Source organism: Herpailurus yagouaroundi, unplaced genomic scaffold (assembly GCF_014898765.1).
Source record: "Herpailurus yagouaroundi ecotype Mexico unplaced genomic scaffold, PumYag 163, whole genome shotgun sequence".
In the NCBI taxonomy this organism is placed as follows: Eukaryota; Metazoa; Chordata; class Mammalia; order Carnivora; family Felidae; genus Herpailurus; species Herpailurus yagouaroundi.
The window spans coordinates 40,505,245-40,525,466 of record NW_024412404.1 but is presented as its reverse complement, the minus strand read 5'-3'; the positions used below and the strand labels follow the sequence as shown (position 1 = coordinate 40,525,466).

The 20,222-nt window shown below is 36.6% G+C and overlaps 1 protein-coding gene across 6 annotated transcripts in view; it reads right to left on the bottom strand.

The window, feature by feature from the left end:
- BTRC (beta-transducin repeat containing E3 ubiquitin protein ligase) overlaps positions 1-20,222 on the bottom strand; it is a 183,981-nt gene that overhangs the window by 76,137 nt on the left and 87,622 nt on the right. For 4 of the 6 annotated variants that reach the window (XM_040486216.1, XM_040486218.1, XM_040486220.1 and 1 more), the window contains one exon: positions 7,520-7,597. The exons of the other annotated variants lie outside the window; for them this stretch is intronic. In XM_040486216.1, the coding sequence (XP_040342150.1) occupies positions 7,520-7,597 (78 nt within the window). The remainder of the gene's footprint in view (positions 1-7,519; positions 7,598-20,222) is intronic. 6 annotated transcript variants of the gene reach the window in all.

Below are 20,222 nucleotides of genomic sequence, written 5' to 3'. Positions count from 1 at the left end.
CAAAAATCTATGATTCTATTACATGAAATTCTAGAAAAGGTGAAACTAACCTATGAGAGTAAGCTGACCAGTTTTTGATTCGCTGGCGATGGGAAAACTGATTGGGAAGGAGACCAAGGAAACTTTCTTGGGTAATGAAAATGTTCTATAGCTTGATGAGGGTGGTGGTTACACAGGTAGATAGACTCATCATTAACTCACTGACTTATACAATATCTATGCAGTTCACTGTATGAAAATTTTACTTCAGTGAAAATGTAAAAGTATGCAGTTAATATTTTAGAGGAAAAAGGACTAAACGTTTGCATAATTAATAAAAATACGCTATTTTCTAGGAAAAAAAATAGTTATGGTAGGTTAGACAATTCCTTTTCCCCTCAGAAATGGATAGAAGACACTCAGAGGAACATTAGACAGATTCAAGAAACCAGTTCTAGTCCTGCAGGAGTTTCTAGAGTAAGGCTATGCATAAGCTTTTATTTTCTAGACATCCCATCTGTAAAATGGGCATATGATCTTGTTTACCTCCCAAGAAAGTCACATAGCTTAGTAAACTAAAACTTGCCACAGTCTTAAGATCACCCTGGAATAAAAAGGCTAAAAAATTCAGTATTTTACATTCAATATTTTACTAAGACTTCTTCCAGGCTAGAATTAAACTAGTGAGTATAATTGCCACTGGCAAGATACGCTCTGTCCCCATGCAACATTCGGAAAGGTAGCCTCACTGCTGAACCAGAGGCAGAGAATTTTGCGTTGGAGTACTTTAATACGTTTTTATATTGCATATAAAGCACATAAGCATAAACCAGTAAGATGCCTTGCTGAAAACTACCTTCTTTGTGAAAGCAGGCTGTAATTCTGAACAAGTTTTCAATTTTCACAGTGCTGCTAGGGTAAAACATTTTAAAGAGTTTAATTTTTTACAATGGATTCAATGACATAGGATTATCTAACAAAGTAATGGCTAATCAATAGAAGGTTTAGTTGTCAGGTGAAACATATAACACACTAAAAGGGATTGATTGCCAGACTTCTCCTTATTTACTAGAAGGTATATATTTAAAATGACACAAACTTGTTACCAGGCTGCATTCTTTTAACCTTGCAAAAAGCTGCTTAAGAAATCTGTTCAGCAGCCCTATAGCAAAACAAGATACGGTATAATGAAAATGGGCAGCGATTGGGGGGCAGTACAGGGGGGTACAGGGAGGGGGGAGACGGGGACCTTCAGATATATGGTAACATCAAATCAAGTTCCCAGCAAGAATATGGGATAGAAAAAGCAAACTACAAGGCGACATCTAGGGAAGCTGGGACTGGGCTTTAAAAATGCCATGCTGATGCTACCCAATCTCATTCAATGGATGCAATGCTCTATCTGATCTCCTCCCAAAGTACTCTTAGGGCAGATTTTTAAAAGACTCATACAAAAGGGCACAATAGGCTCCCCTCACCATTTTTTTTTTTTTAATGGTACATCCACATTAAGCACTGAACACAAAATGAATTGGTCCATATGGGCTTCGACCAGCATATAAGCTGTTTCCTTTATAATTTATTCACAACATCTCAAGTCTCTATATGAAAATACACTTTTTATGGTCATTGCAACCCAGGAGTTCAATAATACTTTTTCTACTAAGTCAGTGATTACACAATTTATCAAAGAATGATTACCCTGAAATAAACATAAAACAAAACACCAACCCCCTATACAGTCTTCCTTCCTCAAAGTAATTTTAAGAAAGCCGGTTATTAAATTGCTTCTTTTGGAAGAAGGGTTTTTGTAGCTAGACACAAATTGCCAAACCATGTTTTTAAAAAAAGTTATTAGACTCTGAAGGATTCAGCCGAAGTGGGAAGTTAAATAAACAAATCACTTCATCAGACTTGGAAAAATCACTTTTGTCTTACTTAAGAGACCTACATTAATTACCTTTAAGATCTTTTACATGGACTATTTAAAATAAGTACAATTTATTTATTTATTTCAAATGAGGTGCTTCTTCCAAAGTATTAAATAATGTCTACAAATGCAAAAGCATTTTTATAAATAGGTAATTAAAACAGATGACTAAAATTAAGTCAAGCTGCAAAACATTACCCAGGATGCACTGTGATTTTTTTTTTTTTTTTTTTAATAAACATCTCACGCAATATTTTTCCATCCAAAGCCCAAAGCACTTCAGGGGGTAAAAAAGAGGTAGGAAGTTTCATAGGGAAAAAAAAAGCACACATATATAATGAAATAACGCCAAACTCCAAACTAAAGTATTTACAAGATAGTCCCTTAAGCATAGTTTGTCATATTGCAATTACACCTTGCCTACTGCCAAGTCAAAGTGCTTACTATTGCCACTAGAGGGAGAAGTGTCTTAACACAAAGCAACAGCAGATAGGGAATGGGTTTTCTTGAGCAATTATCAGAACAAAGCTCCCCTGGCTGTGTGTACCTTCTAATTACTCAATACAATTAAAATGACTAACCTAAAACAAATAGAAAAAAAACTTGCCTGGCTAATATCTGGGACTTCATTAAACCTTCTCTCCTCATCAATCAAATCAGAAAGAAGGGAATGCCATCATATACAAACATTATAGAGCTATTAAAGGAAGTAAATTCAGTGAGGGTTTTTTTTGTTTTTTTTTTTTTTTTTTTAAGGAAGAAAAGAAGTGGCTCTCTTGAAAAAAAGAAATGTCGTGGTATTTACCCATCTGGATGCTGCTTGAAAACAAATTGTCCTCCAAAGAGCAGAAATACAGTATGTTTTCTCTCAGTTCACTGGCTTATGAATGACTTTTTGTTGTTGTTGTTGTTTTGTTAATACACAATATAATGTCATTTTCTGTGTCAGTGACGTGCTTTTTTCCTCCTACTCATCCAACTGTATAAAGGAGCTGTGCCAGTTAGACCCCCATGCTTATACGGGGCTGTTTAAGATCTTTACTGCTGTGTTTTATGGATCTACTCCAAGGTACTGTTCAGAACAACATAGGAATTTGGGGGCACAGGGATAGGAAAGGAAAACAGCTACTTATTCCTTCCAAAAGGCTTATGTAGTTCCCTTTATAAGGCCCAGTCATTAACAGAAGATGACAACACAGTCATTTTTCTTTCAGCTGACAATTGTGACATTTTTCCAGCAGCGTGCAAGGTGTTGAAAACCTGGCAGCTGTTACCTCCTGGGATGAAGATACTTTTTTATCCTCCCTTGACAGTTTAACTCAGTGGGTCAGCACCTTTAAAAGACTGCAAAGTATCCTTGAAGAGGGTGGAAGCTTGAATTACTGCTCCCTCCCTAATCAATGTAAACCCTCACTGCAGGTGAAGTCTCCATCTATAGAGGTGCATGGGGGAGGAAAATGTAATGCCCTGAGCCAGATGGTTTTTATCTTGTTTTTAAAGAATAAAGGAACAAGCTAACAAGGGAGACAGCTACTTTGTTAGCTTCTTGGCCTCTCTCATGGCTTTGCATCCCCAGGGTTCCAGCTACACAAGAGAAAGAATACAGAAAAACGTAAACACTTAAAGAAATATAACTAGAGGGCTGGCATCATGCTGCTTTCAAAGAGTTGAGAGAGTTCTACTCAATGCTTTATTTATCACTGCCCACGTTCTCAGGATGGTAAGTGGACACATACACAAAGGGAATGGGGGATGGGGGAAGGATTAGATAGAGGTCACAATTTACTCAATTACATAGAAAGGCAGGGCTGACAGATCCTATTAGCACCAATGTGAAGCAAAGGAGTTGCATGTTGTAAGGCTACATTTTCAAAAAGTAATGAGTACTTTCATGTATCCTCCCAGGCCTTTGCCCTTGTTTGCAGATATGAATAAAAGCTATGAAAACAGTTGCTATGGTTTCTTTGACTTCACATTTTAGGAATAAAAGTAGAAAGAAAATTGTAGCCACTTTGTACATTCTTTAAATAAAAGTTCACACTTCACTTAATGTGGATAGAAGAGATATATTCTGAAATTTAGAAAATTAAAAGAATACATTACCTTTCTTTCCCCACCAACTTTCCTGCCTTTTGATATGGAATGGAAAAGCAGGTATACAAAATGGCTTAGTGACACAGGGACCAATGTCTCCTGACTTTCTCCCTCAGTATTTTCTTTTTCTACTAATGTCTTTGTTAGGTTTTGGAATTACGGTAATGGTGGCCTCAGAATACAAGTCCGGAAGTGTTCCTGCCTTCTCTATTTTCTGAGTTTGCACAGGAGTGGGTTATTTATTCTGCAATATTTCATAGAATTCACCAGTGAAGCCATATGGGGGCCTTTTGATAATCTGATTTCTTTAAGAGACATCAGGCTATTCAAATTTGGTTTCACCTTGCATTGGTTTCTGTAAGTTTTATTTTTCAAGGAATTAGTCCATTTCATCTAAGTTGCCAAAGCTGTGGTTTAAAGTTGTTTATAATATTCCCTCATTATCCTTTAAATGTCTGTAAGAATTGTAGTGATAACCTTTCTTTTAGCTCCTCCAGTGATTAAGTAACTCAAAGTTACCACACAGTAGTCACAGTCTATCAACACCTGTGAAACTGTACTTTAGAACAATATATGTAAACTATAAAATCAGTTTAAAACACTACTATGTAACCAAGCATTTAAAAATAAAAAGTGAAAGAGTTCCTGAAATCCCATTAGAAATATCTGTAAAAGAATCTCAAGGGATTGGCCTAGATGATGCAAATCCTACCTACATCAACACTAGGGAAAAGGCAGCTTTGACATCTTTTTATCTATATAGCTTGACTAAAGTGGGGAGGGGGAGCAAATGGCACTTCATTATTGTCATGCAACAGAGAAAAGGGGGAGTTTAAACAGCTTATATATTATGTCCTACATTAAAAAAATCAGCAGTGGGGTAATCAAGTTCAGGGCAGTCCCGGACAGCTGCCCTGTGACCCGCTTCTATTGACCCCTGCTATTCATCACTCTTCCCTAAGATTGAGAGGGCAAGCTCCTAGGGAGTGACCACCACAATAGACAGACACAAGCCAACAGTAATCTGGTTCGAGCAAAAAACCAGATGGCACTGCAATAAATTTACAAATCTGCATTCATGGGGCTGTTAAAACACCCAGAAGCTAAAAGATTCAGAGGGCCCCAAGAGGATCTCCTACTTCCCAGTTTCTAAAGGCCATTTCTCTTTCCAAGAACACTGAGTTCATGCTCTTCATAAAGAGAATAGAGAAAAAACCCTTTACAAAGAGAGGAGGGGGAAAAAAAAACCTCATGACCTAATTAATCTCCAGAGCTTGGATCTCAACACTGAATGGCAGATATTAGAAAAACCATTGTGGAGCAATAGGAGGAAAAACAAAAACAAAAACAAGACAGTTGTTATATTAGAGTGGAGAGGGTGAAGCAAACCTGCTAAAAAGCAATGAAAAAGCCACATCAAATCTCTTTCAAATATTGCACACGACAGATCTTGCAAGTAGAAAATGATTCAATAATGTATGCATTTATTTTTAAAATGAATCAGATTAGTCCCATGTGTGACCTGCTGGTCCATCTGTATGTGCTGGACTTAATAGGCACGATTCTCTCTCTTGCTTCAGTTTGAAGTATGAGAGAGATAAATTTAGTTTAATTTTCAACAGATCAGCCTATCCATTTTCCAAATGGACCATCTGGATCAGCCTATTAAAATTAATTTATAACTTTGCAGAGTGAATATTCGTTTGTTAGCTTAAATAAAGTTGCCAAAACTTTTTGTTGTGTCATTGTTTTCTGACAGTTGTTTCTGAATAGTGGGCAGACCGCTTCCACCTCTAAATTTATCTTACTCAATACTGTTCTATTTATTTAGATTTATAGATCAGGTGTTTGTCTCCAAATAGTTAAAGTTGTAACTGCACAATACCAATCACTGATCATTTGGGTTTTTTACAAAGCTTCCTGAATGGATTCAATTCTACTTACTAGACAATAATTTTTACAAAAAATGAAAGTGCCCATCCCCAAATTTTTAACAGAAAGTAAATAAAAAAATGGACATATCACAGTTTCAAGTACTTTCTCCCGATATTAACACTGTATACAGGGGCACCTGCGTGGCTCAGTTGGTTAAGCGTCTGACTTCGGCTCAGGTCACGATCTCAGAGTTTGGGGTCTCGAGCCCCGTGTCGGGCTCCGTGCTGACAGTTCAGAGTCTGGAACCTGCTTCAGATTCTGTGTCTCCCTCTCTCTCTGCCCCTCCCCTGCTCATGCTCACTCGTGTTCTCTCACTCTCAAAACTAAAATAAACATTAACAAAACCCAAACACTATACAAACCGGAATAAGAAGGCAGAAGTAGAAACACTTGGGCAACATGGAGATCTCGGTTTTAACTCGCTGACTGGCTAATAATAAGCAAGTCCTCTAGTCTCTCTAAGCCTCCATTTTCTTCATCTATAAATCAGAGACCCTATCTAGAAACTTTGCAGGGGGATTGTGAGGATGGAATGAAACAAGTAGCAGGGTTATGGTGGGCACTCAACAAATATTAGACCTCTTCTCCTTTTTCCTAGAATAATGCCATAATGCGAGTAAATTAAAATTATTTTTACTACTGCTCGTTCTCATCTTATCCAACTATATATTAAAAGTTAATAGGTGGTATGCCTATTCTCTGGCAACACTGTAAGAACTTGTTTTTGTTGCTAGTGGGAGACAGAAGATGTTAGAGGTTGTTGCTACAGGCAGTGAGAAGAAGAAATTTTTTGATGAAATGTTTTTGGACACTTTAACCCCCAAAAAAGTTTTTTTTAATGTTTATTTACTTTTGAGAGACAGAGACTGACAGAGTGCAAGCAGGGGAGGGGCAGAGAGAGAGAGAGGGAGACACAGAATCTGACGCAGACTCCAGGCTCTGAGGTGTCAGCAGAGAGCCTGATGAGGGGCTCAAACTCACCAACTGTGAGATCGTGACCTGAGCTGAAGTTGGTCACCCAAGTGGCCCAGGACATTTTAATTTTAAAAAAGAGAGCACCAAGGAATTAACTTTCAAAGTAAAATGTATTACCTTTGGGGATTGGGAACACAGTAAGCAGTAAGTTTTTTTAGGTTATCAATAACAGTCTTTACTTTTAGAAAAGGCAAATATCGCTCAGACTAAAAGGAGCTAACTTCTCTAGAGGCAGATCCCTTTTGATTGTTAATTTTTTTTTAATGTATTAAGAATCTCAGTAGGAAAGTAAGATTTAAAGCCAACTATTCTACTATCTGCACTTAAGAAACAATTCAAGTTATTTTTCCTGAATAAGAAAACTTTTATTTGATGTTGTTTTCACTACACGTAAGCAATCGATCTGTCCTGTACTTGTACACCTAGGATATTTTTAAATGATTGGGAAAACAATGTTACCTGATTGAAATTGATGGCTATAGCCAGACCAACTTCAAAGTACTCTTAATTTAAGCTCTAATGCTTAATGAATGGCAAATTGAGGGTTTCCTGTCTTTTGTTTTGTTGTTGGTAGCTTTTTACTTTAAGACAGACTGAATTTCATACCTGTCTAAGTGAATTCTTCTCTGGTATTATCTTCCTAGGGGGTTCGCCATTATTACAGTCTTCTCTCTCTGAGGAATTCTGTGAAAGAAAGTAAGCTTTAATTCAGTTCTCATTATCTTCAATCTTATTCTGTGGGGGTAACTGAATTACATTTCTAATTCTGTAAGCTAGAATACCATGTATATTTATGCATTCATTTGAAGATTTATATACACATAGACATACACTTATGTAAAGGAAAACATATGCCCATGTATATAAATACATGTAAGTAGGGACGTAGGTGGAAAGTATTTCATTTATATTTAAGCACTGCCCAGCAGATCACATTCATCAGATATCTAGTTTATTGCTCTTTGAAAATGCAGGTGGGCACTGGACATGAGAAAGTTCCAGTTTATGCTTAGCTGATAACAACTTAAAGCATGATTATTACCTTCTCTTTAAATAATTAGTTTTGAACTATACTAAATGTTTGGTCACTACAAATTCTCAAAGTATGGATCCTAAAAAAAGAGTTCTTTCTCTTCTTCTTCTTCTCAGATTTGATTTTCTTTTATTAAAAATAACATAGTACTTAGCTCAAAACAACATCATTTCATCAACGCTTTAGGATTAGAGTCCATTCTTGCCACTATCATCTCAAATAGCAGCTAGGAGGCCATAAATGTCAACGGGATTTTTAAATACTTAAGAAGAGGAGAAACAACAATCCAATTGAAAGCAAGTTCAGAATTCTAAATATCAACAGAATTATAAAGCAGCAACACACAGAATGGGAGAAAATATTTGCAAATCATGTATCTGATAAAGGACTAATATCTAGAATATGTAAAGAAGTTGTCAACTAACCAAACAAAAAACCCCAAACAACCCAATTCAAAAATGCACAAAGGACTTGGCTAGACATTTCTCTAAAGAAGGTACAAACGGCCAATCAGCACATAAAAAGATGACCAACATCACTAATCATATTTCAGAATGTAAATCAAAAAGTGTAAGTAGATACCACATCACATTCATCAAGAAGGCGACTATAAAAACCAGACAAAAACCAAAATATATATTCGCAAGGTTGCTGAGAAATTGGAACTCTTATGCACTGTTAGTATGAATGTAGAAACAGCTGCTATGGAAAACAGTATGGTGGTTCCTCAAAAATTAAAAATAGAATTATCATATGATCCAACAATTCCACTTCTGGTATATACTCAAAAGAGTAGAAAGCAGAGTCTCAAGGACGTATGTGCACGTTCATGTTCATAGCAGCATTACCCACAATAGCTAAAAGGTGGAAGCAATCCAAGTGTCCACTGACTGATGGAAGGGATAAATAAAATGTGGTGTATACATCAAAGGAACAGGGTTCAGCCTCAAAAAGGAAGGAAAATGATACAGGCTACAACATGGACAAACCTTGAGAACATTATGCTAAGTGACATAAGTCAGTCACAGAAAGATAAACACTGTATGATTCCACATATATGAGATACTCAGAGTAGTCAAAATCATACAGAAAGCGGATGGTGATTGCCAGGGACTGGGAGAAGGGGGGAATGGGGAATTATTGTTTAATGGGTATAGAATTTCAGTTTTACAAGATGGAGAATTATGGAGACAGATGGGGGTGATGGTTGCAAAACATTATGAGTGTATTTAACACCACTAAAAAATGGTTAAGATGATTAATTTTGTTATATATTTTTACCACAATACAAAATAATAGAAAAAAAATCTGGTAATCAACACATGTAAGTCACTATCTGCAAGGGAAAATACAGAAACTCCGAATACATATTTTTGGGTACTATTTTCCACAACTACATTTATAGTGTTAATATTTTAATATTTGCAAGTTTAGGGGCGCCTGGGTGGCGCAGTCGGTTAAGCGTCCGACTTCAGCCAGGCCATGATCTCGCGGTCCGTGAGTTCGAGCCCCGCATCAGGCTCTGGGCTGATGGCTCAGAGCCTGGAGCCTGTTTCCGATTCTGTGTCTCCCTCTCTCTCTGCCCCTCCCCCGTTCATGCTCTGTCTCTCTCTGTCCCAAAAATAAATAAACGTTTAAAAAAAAAAAATATTTGCAACTTTAAAATACTCATTACATATATCCAACACAGTCTAACTGGGGAGCTACTTTATTTTTAGATCCAGGAATTGTTTCCAAACATGAGTTGATCTGAAAATTTTCATATAAGTATGAAGTTATTAGTAGAGTATAGGATCATAACTGTACTTTAAACCTAGGTGTACCTTTTTTGGTTTGTATCAAATATTGTATTTTAAAATATATTAAAGGACAAGCAGCATATATATAGTGTCATTTTAGGGCCTTTGCACCTCTGTGGCTACAATCTGTGGGCCCTGTGCATTACCTATAGTTGGGTGACAGACTACTACTGTAAGGTGTTCCTTTTGGGCAGAAATCTCTTATGAGATTTAACCTGATATTTTATATTTGTGATGACCACTTGAAGGTAATGGTCCCTAAAATTAAGACAAAAAAGAAAAAAATATGCTTTGCTATAAGCAAGGGACAGAGAGACTCAATAACTTCAGAATTCTGTTTTTTCTCCCCATAGTAATTTAGTCTACCTACAAAACAGAGAGATAAAGCTGAATTAATGACTATAAAGCATTCCAAACAAGGAAACTAGCAATGTATGCCACTGTAAGATAAGCAAAGGAGGGGAAAGGCCAACATTAAACCCGTAAGATCAACTTGAGTATTTAACTTTAAAAAAAAAAAAAAAAAAGAAAGTATAGGGGAGCCTAGATGGCTTAGTCAGTTAAGTGTCTGACTCTTGGTTTTGGCTCAGGTCATGATTCATGGTTTGTGTGGTTGAGCCCTGTGTCGGGCTCTGTGCTGACAGTGCAGAGCCTGCTTGGGATATTCTCTCTCCCTCTCTGCCCCTCCCCAGCTCTTGTTCTCTCTCTCTCTTTCACAAAGTAAATAAATAAACGTTAAACAAAATAAAAAATAAAGTATAAATCAAAGTTTTAAATGCTAAAATTAAAAAATTAAATGTTTTACAGAATACAAACTTAAGGCAGTATTCAATTATAAACTTACAATTTGCAAGTAACTATTCCCCAGACCATGAAGTTCCATCCTCCCTTAAATGAAGTACCATTTATAATCAAAACTGGTTTAATTCAATGTAAATTCCTATATTTGAACATTAATTATGTTTTGTAAAAATGTCATCATAATAAACTGGAAGCCTAGTTATGTTTTGGTCAAAGTTTATTATAGTAAAGTCACCATAAAGCACATTTTTACTGTATACGTACAGGAAGGGAAACAAAATTGATGGTAAACTCTCTATATACTAAATTACATTGTGAAAACAGTAACGTGAACCTAATGAGCGGCAACTATCTAGCCCATATCCACAATTTTCTTCCTCCTGACTCTCTTAATCTGATTTATTTATCTCTACCTCACAGTAGAGAGATCTGATAGGCACTACCTTAACATTATGTGCCTCTTGATATGATGTACTGAGAAGAACACATTATTACTTCTGAGGTAACCTTGCCAAAAATATCTAAGCTCAATCTGATCACAGAAAATATCAGACTAACCCAAATTGAGGGATTGAGTAATTTTTTAAAATTACTAGTATTGTACTAACAAAAAATGTCACAGTCATGAAATACAAAGAAAGACTAAGGATCTGTTTCAGGTGAAAGGAAACTAAAGAGACATGACAACTGAATGCAACTTGTGCTCTGAGATCACTGGGGTGGGGGTAAAATTGATGGTAAACTCCTCTGTACAGACTTATATAGTGACAACAGTGATCTGCATCTAACAGAATGAGTAGTGCCTATCTAGACCACACCCACAATTTTCTTCCTCCTGACCCCTCTACTGCATTTGATTTTGATGGTTAAGTACTGAGTATTGTGACATAATGGTATAAAAAAACATTATTGGAACAATTAGAAAAATTTGAATAAGGTCTACAGATGAGCTAATAACATTGTATTGGTGTTAATTGCCTGATTGTTTCCTCACTTTTAAAATTTACATACAGAAAAATTCACTTGTTTTGGTGTTTAGTTATACGAGTTTGACAAAAAACATACCGTTATGTAACTACCACCGCACTCAAGATGTATCATTTCCCAAATTCTCTTGCACTGCCCTTATCCAGTGAGCCCCTTTCTCTAGTAATCACAGATTTTTTTTGTCTCAATAATTTTATCTTTTCCAAATATCACAAAATGGAATCATATACTATGTAATTTTTTGAGCCTTTACCCACTTGGCTTAATACATCTGAGATTCACTCTTGTTGAATAGACCAGTAGTTCTTTCCTTTTTACTGTCAAGTAGTATCACTGTATGGATGCTCCACAGTTTCTTTATACATTGTTTCCTGATTTTGATAATTTGTACTGTGATTATTTGAAAGAATATCCTTGTTTTTTGGAACATACAATGAAACACTTATGTTGGAAAAAGGACATTATATCTGTAACTAACTTTCAAAAGGTTCAGAAAAAATAATAAGTAAATGAATGTGAGCACATGTTTCCACATAAACAGAGATAAAGCAAATGTGGCAACATGTTAATATGTGGAGAATATGTGTGAAGAGTATAAGGGGACTCTTTTCACTATTCTTTCAACTGTTCTGGAATTCTGAAATCATGTGAAAATAAAAAATAACAAGTAAAACTGATGAAACCTAGAGGAAAATATGTTTAAAAATGGAAAGACGGGGCTCAGCTGGTTAAGCGTCTGACTCTTGATTTCGGCTCAGGTCATGATCTCACGGTTCGTGAGTTTGAGCCCCGCACTGGGCTCTGCGCTGACAGCACGGCGCCTGCTTGGGATTCTCTCTCTCTCTCTCTCTCTCTCTCTCTCTCTCTGCCCCTCCCAACTTGCTCTCTCTCTCTCTCAAAATAAATGAACTTAAAAAAAATGGAAAGGTAGAAGTCAGATAAGTGAAAAATAAATTTGGGGGGAAAAATTCCCTCAAATATAAATAAAAGTTACATTCTACCACTTAACCCTGAGCCAACTAGAAGAATCTGACTGCCTATTACAGCTCATTCACAATACTCAGATTAAACATTTCATTATAGTAAACACATTTGCAGAATGTATTTGTAGTCCTGGAGCAATAATATGGTATAAATAGTAGCAGTATATTAAAATATTTCTAAAATATTTCATTACCTTTCATAAATTTATTACCTTTAATTCAAATATTTCTCACTTAAGCCCAGAAGCCCCTGGGTGGCTCAGTAGGTTAAGCATCTGACTCTTGATTTCGGCTCAGGTCATGATCTCACAATTCCTGAGCTCAAGCCAAGCATCAGGCTCTGTGCTGACAGCATAGAGCCTGCTTTGGATTCTCTTTCTCCCGCTCTCTCTGCCCGCCCCACCCTCATGCCTGCACCCCCTCTCTTAGTCCAGCACTTACTAGTTTAGAATTGTAACTTCAAACTGGAAGCATTTGGGTTGTAACACCTATACACATACTCACAGATGTTTGGGTAGGAAAAAGTCAATGAAGTGAAATAATGCTAAAGCCTGTGCATTAGATCTCAGGGATGTATTTTGGATAAAATGTGTCCAGGAGTAACCTCAAGTTGAATAAAAAAGAAAAAGAAATCATCTCAAAGAAAGTATTCAGGTGATAAATTTAAATAACCTGTCTCAAAATCAACATATCCAAATTTAAGGCACTCTTTTACCATTCTTACCCATCTTAGGCCACCTCCTTCTCTCCCAACTTTTCTTTCCACCTCAAACTTAAATCCTCAGTCAATTTTTACTCATCCCTCCCCCCAACTTTTTTTTTCTTTGAATGTATCTAACCAATTTCAGGTTTTCAATTTTTCCTTTGAATCATCTTTTTTAATAGATCTAACCCTTGGTTTGTATTTCCAGTCTCTACTCTAGGCCACCACCAATGCTATTACTATTGAGACAGCCTTCTGACACACTTACCGAAACCCTTATCTAAACCATTCTATACACTACTGTCAAAACCATCGTTCTAAAAAGACTTACCTCATCTCACCCCACACCTTGCTCAAACACCTTTTATAGCTCTCTGTCACCTTCAGGATTAAGTCCAAACCTCTTAGTATAGCATCCACAATCTGGACAATTTACCTTTCCATCAGTCTCTGGAACCATTTACATGACATTATTTACCATTCTCCAAAGTATGAAAAGCACTCTCTCATCCCTGTGCTTTTGCTAATTCTATTCCCTCAGTGTGTAATAGACTCCTTTCCTGATCTCTCCATCATCAAAATCCTGATCCAAGAATCAACTAAAACGATACTTTGTCAGGGAAGCCTACGCTTATCCCCTCCTCCACCTACACCCACTTACCCCAGATGGAACTGATTACTCTGAATTAGCACTTTATTTCTATTTTGGCACTTCTACTTTATATCTCTCTATATTATATCTCTCTGTGAACAAGCTTCCCACCCCTACTCCCCACTGTAAGATTCCTTCTGAGCAGGGGCAGTTTCTTTTTCATCTGCATTTTCCAGTGGCTCAGCACAAAGTTTGAGAACATAATATGAGCTTTTAAGCGTTTGCTGGATTGAATGCTATTGCCAGATTAATCTTTCTTAAACACCACCAATTTCATGGTGGTCTTTTTTCCTTAAAAACGTTCAGTAGCCCTTTGTATCTATGGAATCAAATATTAAGTTCTAGGCCTGATTTTCAAGATCTTCCAGAATTTTCTGCCACATTACACCAAGTTATTTCCCTCAACATACATTTTCTGCCCTAGTCAAGCAAGTCTCTTCACAGTCTTATAAACAAGTGATATGACCTCAACATTTTCAGGCTGGAAGGATCCTTAATTTTAATGTCATTCATTCAACAATTATAAACACAAGAAAATTATTTAATCTATTCAAGTCCTACCCATTCTTGAAATGAGTTTCAACTGTCGAATTCTCTAAGAAACCATACAGCTATTCCATCTTTCCCTACTGGAAATTCCTTAACATTTTTATCTTGGTCCACACAGTTGAGCACTTAATTAGGTAAATGTCTGCATGTTACTCTCAGCTACCCAATAACATTGAAAGCTTACTGGGTAAAGTCTTTGTGGCTCCGTGTACTTCCCAACACATTACATAATATACAGATAAGTGCTTAATAAATAATCAAAGCCCTATACCCACATTGTCCAGCTAGCTTTAAAAAAGATTTTCAGGGGCGCCTAGGTGGCTCAGTCGGTTAAGCATCCAACTTCAGTTCTGGTCACGATCTCGCGGTTTGTGGGTTTGAGCCCTGAATCGGGCTCTGTGCTGACAGCTCGAAGCCTGGAGCCTGCTTTGGATTCTGTGTCTCCTTCTCTCTGCCCCTCCCCCACTTGTGCTCTGTCTCTGTCTTTTAAAAATAAAAAAAATGTAAAAAAAATTTTTAGTAAAAAAAAAAAGATTTTCAAAGCAGAAAACCTTCAAAGTGATAGCCCAACTACAGTCCTACTAGCCCATCACTAAGGATGTCAGCATGACAATTTAAAGCAGGAGCTAGCAAGTTCCTGCTCTAAATAAAGTTTTTGCAAATAATGTTTTACTGGAACTTAGCCAACTCCACTCATTCATTCACCTTTTATCTATGGCAACTTGCATACATCAATGGCAAAGGTGAATAATCACAATAGAGATCCTATGGCCCAGAAAGCCTCAAATATTTATTGTCTGGTCCTTTACAGTTAAAGTTTGCCAAGCCTTGATTAAGAAGGAAAAGTTCTTCTGTGGATAAGCAAAGCACTCCTGATTCTTCAGAACTGGATTTTATTTGTTTCTCCCAGTGTCCAAAACAAGTAGACGGATTTTGATGATAGCACACAGCAGGTTTACGGCTAGGGCAATATTCTCCATGACCTAGTAAGTGGCTTATTTACTGTTTTCAGTTATCTATTCGAACACACAACTCCTGATGACATGGATAATCAAGAGTTGATTATATAATCAAATGAAAAACTAAACTAATTTACACAGTGATGAAAAGTCAAGCCACTTGTAATGACTTATCATAATCTTTGAATAAGCATCTTGCTCAAGGTTGGATGGTGCAACAGAGCCGGAGTCTGTCTAAATAGACATCTGTTATAAATAAAATAATCACTGGGGCGCCTGGGTGGCGCAGTCGGTTAAGCGTCTGACTTCAGCCAGGTCACGATCTCGCGGTCCGTGAGTTCGAGCCCCGCGTCGGGCTCTGGGCTGATGGCTCAGAGCCTGGAGCCTGTTTCCGATTCTGTGTCTCCCTCTCTCTCTGCCCCTCCCCCGTTCATGCTCTGTCTCTCTCTGTCCCAAAAATAAATAAATGTTAAAAAAAAAAAATTAAAAAAAAATAAATTAAATAATCACTGCCAACACTAGAAGTAACATTCCCCACCTATGCCACATTTCTTATTGAGAAAATTCAAAGGATTCTGTAACCAGGAAAGTTATATCATTTTAGTGAAGTGGGTAAATTGTGGTGATTTTGACTCTGATTTTGAACACATTTAAAAAACGGAGTCATTTGAGCATCATCACATAGAATGACAACCACATGAAAGATGAAATCTTGAGACCAATTTCTAATAGCTAGTTGCAAACATCATACAGTGGGCTTGATTGGTAAATTAGTAATTGAATTAATATTTTTCCCATTAATATATCATTTGGAACTAAGAACAGCCTCCAAATATATATGATTTGCAATTCTCAAAAACAGAAACAATTCTACAAGGTTAAAGGTAATTTAACTACATGGATAAGAACCACTCAAACCCTTTAGTGAAAGGTGACAACCAAAATATGTGTGTGTGTATCTAAACAAATTTTAATTAATCCTTCTAGGATACATTGGGGAAAACATAGGTCATTTAAGTTCAGAAGCTGACTGAAGAATCCTATCCAAGGACCAGTTCTAGGGAGGACCTGAAGTGTCCTCATAAGATAATATTCTCTGGCATGTTTTCATGCACACTGCTTCTCCAGCACGTTTATCATCTGACATACTCGATTAAACCACAACCACATCAAAGCCTCCCCATCCTGCTAAACTTCAACAAGATCTTCCAGTTAAAGCTTTCAAGAAGTGGTATTTTCTAGTAATATACCAATCCAAGCACAGTGCTAGGAACCAGATATAATGGAAAGCACTATCAGACAACCAAACACACAGGATTTCCATTAGTACTGTCTTACTTCCTATGAGAGAAGTAAAAAAAACTACCAACTAGATTTTTTCCCCTGCGACACTGTCCGGCACTAATTATAAAACACTACAGATGCAGCCTTTCTAAAAATGCAAAGGGATTGTGTATATTTGCAAAGAACAACTATTTTTTATGCTTCCAAATTCTTAATCCTGTTTGGAGCTGTCAGTGGGGGTTAATGGAAGCCTTGGATAGGAGAATTCCAATCTGGTTGGCAGATGGATAGGTTGGTTATAGCTGCATAACTATGTCTTGCCTGCAGGCACAATTCAGAACACTGTTAAAGCAATATAAAGTCTCTGTCAAGCTGAACCATTTGGATCAGTAGCAAGGAGAAATAATAATAAAAAAGAAGTTCATTTCTGGGCCTTGTGCATTTATGCTAGTATGCAGAAACTGATTAATTGTCATAGTGTGCTGGTCTTCTATACTTCAGATTTCTACTTCTGGAGTAGATTTTGCATGCTAATATAATCATTCTCCCTCTTGAGACATTAGCAAATAATCAAATGAAAAACAGGATCATAATTTACTGAGATTCGAGCAATTCTCTATGCAAATTTGACTTGTTATTGCTGCTGCCTCGTTAATCTGAATGCCTTTGACAAACTCCTTTGATTTATGAACTCGTGACAACTCCAATGTGTATATATTTTGCTAGATTGACATTATCATTAAGAGTGGGTGGACTGAGCTCACATGAATGGCTGATTTTATTCGCTGGTGTCTGCTGCTCAACAGCTGAGCATCTCCTCCTCACAAAGCCCCTGAGCGTCAGGCTCTTCCCATCTTCCCATCCATTCATCATCTCGATGTTAATTGGCCCAGGCTTTAAGCAAATTTTCAACACGATTTAAAGGCACGATGACACTGATTACTGACCCTCTGCCATACGGTGCCTATTGATTAACCTGACAGAGATGATGAGCTTGAGGGAAACTAGGTGTGTGGGGACCTCAGGGGGAAAAATATATTGTCTATGCAGGCAAACACTTGTCATTACCTCACAAGCTTGAATTTGCACTGCACACATTCTTAAAACACATTACTGCATTAACACCTACAGCTAACACAGAAAGTGCTTTCTGTATTCAGAGATATTACAGATATGTCCTGTCAAAGCACATGACACATTCAGTATTTAGAAGAACTCCCAGATAGATGGCTGCCTTTCAACCAATTATACTTGTGCTAGCTGATATATGTATTTTAGGTTAAGTTCAAAGAAAGTGTTGGGTGGCTTGGTAGTTCTGTAGGATACCAGAAAATAATTAGAAGAGGAAAACATACTGGGTTTTTAATAAATACAGAAAGGAAGAAAAGGAGTAAGATTGCTATCATTCCACCAATACTATAATCTGCCGTTCTACCACTATTAAAATAAGAGGTACTTCAAAAAAGGAAGAAAACAACAAACTGAATTTACAAATTTGATTTTCTATTCTTTAAATACTGCTACTTTAATTCCAATTGTCAGAGTATTCCTGGCACAGAAATTACCAATAACTGAATATTTTAAAACAAAGCTAAGCATATTTAAGCCTAATAAACATACCCCTTAAATTATTGCTTACCCATTTTCAACTACTGCTATACTTAGGGAAATTGTGCAGGATATTTGAAGTTAAGCTTCATGAGAAAACTAAATGCTTCATTAATTCGAGGGAAAAAAGTTCCTAATTAATAGTTACTGATCAGGCTCACGCATTAGTAACAAACAAAAGTCTGCTTTACAATACTGCTAGATCTACAAATTTACAAAAGCATGCACACTATGAGGGATCAGACAAACACCATATTTAGATAGGGAAGATTCTTATTTAAAACAAAGCTAACAAAATATGCTCCTGGCCACACATATCACCTTGTTTACTTACGAGTCCTGGGGGGACAGCCAATATACAATTTTAAACACGGAGATTTTGGAGCAGCACTAACAGTTATTTCAAAGCTAAAATAATAGAAAACTGAGCAGCAGCCCAGCTGTAGTCTCTATTACAGTGACACGGGCTGTTAATGTAAGAGATCAAATGTTTTTCAAGTCAAACAGCATTGGTGCCTGTTATACTGGAACATGTAGCTTACTCCCTAAAAGCCTGCCTCCTGCTCTTTTCAGATAAACAAGCTCAACTAAACACTGAGATACTCCGATAAGAAGGATGGAAGCGAGGAGCTGCACCAGGGAGTGACAAGGCAAGGGCAGGAAGGAACAAGCATGCTTTTGTTAACTTTCAAGTTACAGAATACACTGTAATATGGCATTTTAATACTTCACCATTAAATGTACAGCTATAGGAAAAGGATGAATTTCTGCCAATACACATGGGAATTAAAAAAAAAAAGCTGAAACAGTTACTTGTTTTACACGTTTTGTGAATAGAAGAGCTATCACACAGCAGTCTCAACACAGTCAGCTGTGTGACTTAAAGGCTGAACCTCAACTTAAGAATGACCAGGAGTATATAAAAGAGTTTGTAATTATGTTAATATGCTCCACATCAGAAGTAATAGTCTATTTAAACTCTAAAGGTTTTTGATTCTAAAGGCTTGATTTAAAAACAAACCAAAAACTTTACACCTTGACCTTTCCAGCACCTATTTTTTCATTTTATTCTGCTTAACATCCCAATTAGGTCACAAAACTGCATTTACTTGTAACAATGTGGCTTAATATTTTTAAAAATCCCAATAGGCTTACAAGGGGGCATTTATATACTACTGTAGTTGTTTTTCTTGACAGAACTAAGACAACTATCACTCTCATTCAGGAAAAAAAGGAGTTTCATGCATATGCTTTCACTGTTTAAAATACAATTGACAAAACATGAAGTAGCTAAACAAGCATGGTAAGGTGAACAAAAATTCACCAAAGATTTGGGATAAAAAGACACATGTAATATAAAACCAAACTCACCTACCATGTGAAACAAAAGTGTTTCTAGCTTAATTTACCTCTTTTACCTTTAAATCTACATGGATCTTAAAGAATGGGTGTGTTTTTTTTTTTTTTTTTCCTTTTCAAGATACTACCTTTTTGATTATGTGTTTAGGGCAGAGCCTTTCATGCCACAATTTTCTTTTCTGCCATATTTACACAATATTTCATCCAGAGATCCTCTGCATATAGTTTTAGGTGAATTAAGAGGCAAACATTTGCTTCTACTAATAAGCACATCTGGTTATTTTTGTAACTCAAAGACATCTGCATTCTGTAGATCTTTTTGATTTCTCAAAATGGGGTTGAGAACTATAGAACCCTTAGGATGTATGCCAAAATCCTTTGTGTCTGCAGATTAGTTATTTCTCTCATCCCTATTCCTGATTTTTTTTCTGCTAAATGATTTTCGTCACCTTGGATGTCTTCCCTGTTTTGGTGTTCCCATTTGATTACAATTCAACAATATCATGAAAAAAAATTAAAGGCTTCTTTAAAGTTGATAAACTGTAATATCCCCAATGTCTACCTATTGTGGGATAAAAATGAAATCCTTCCA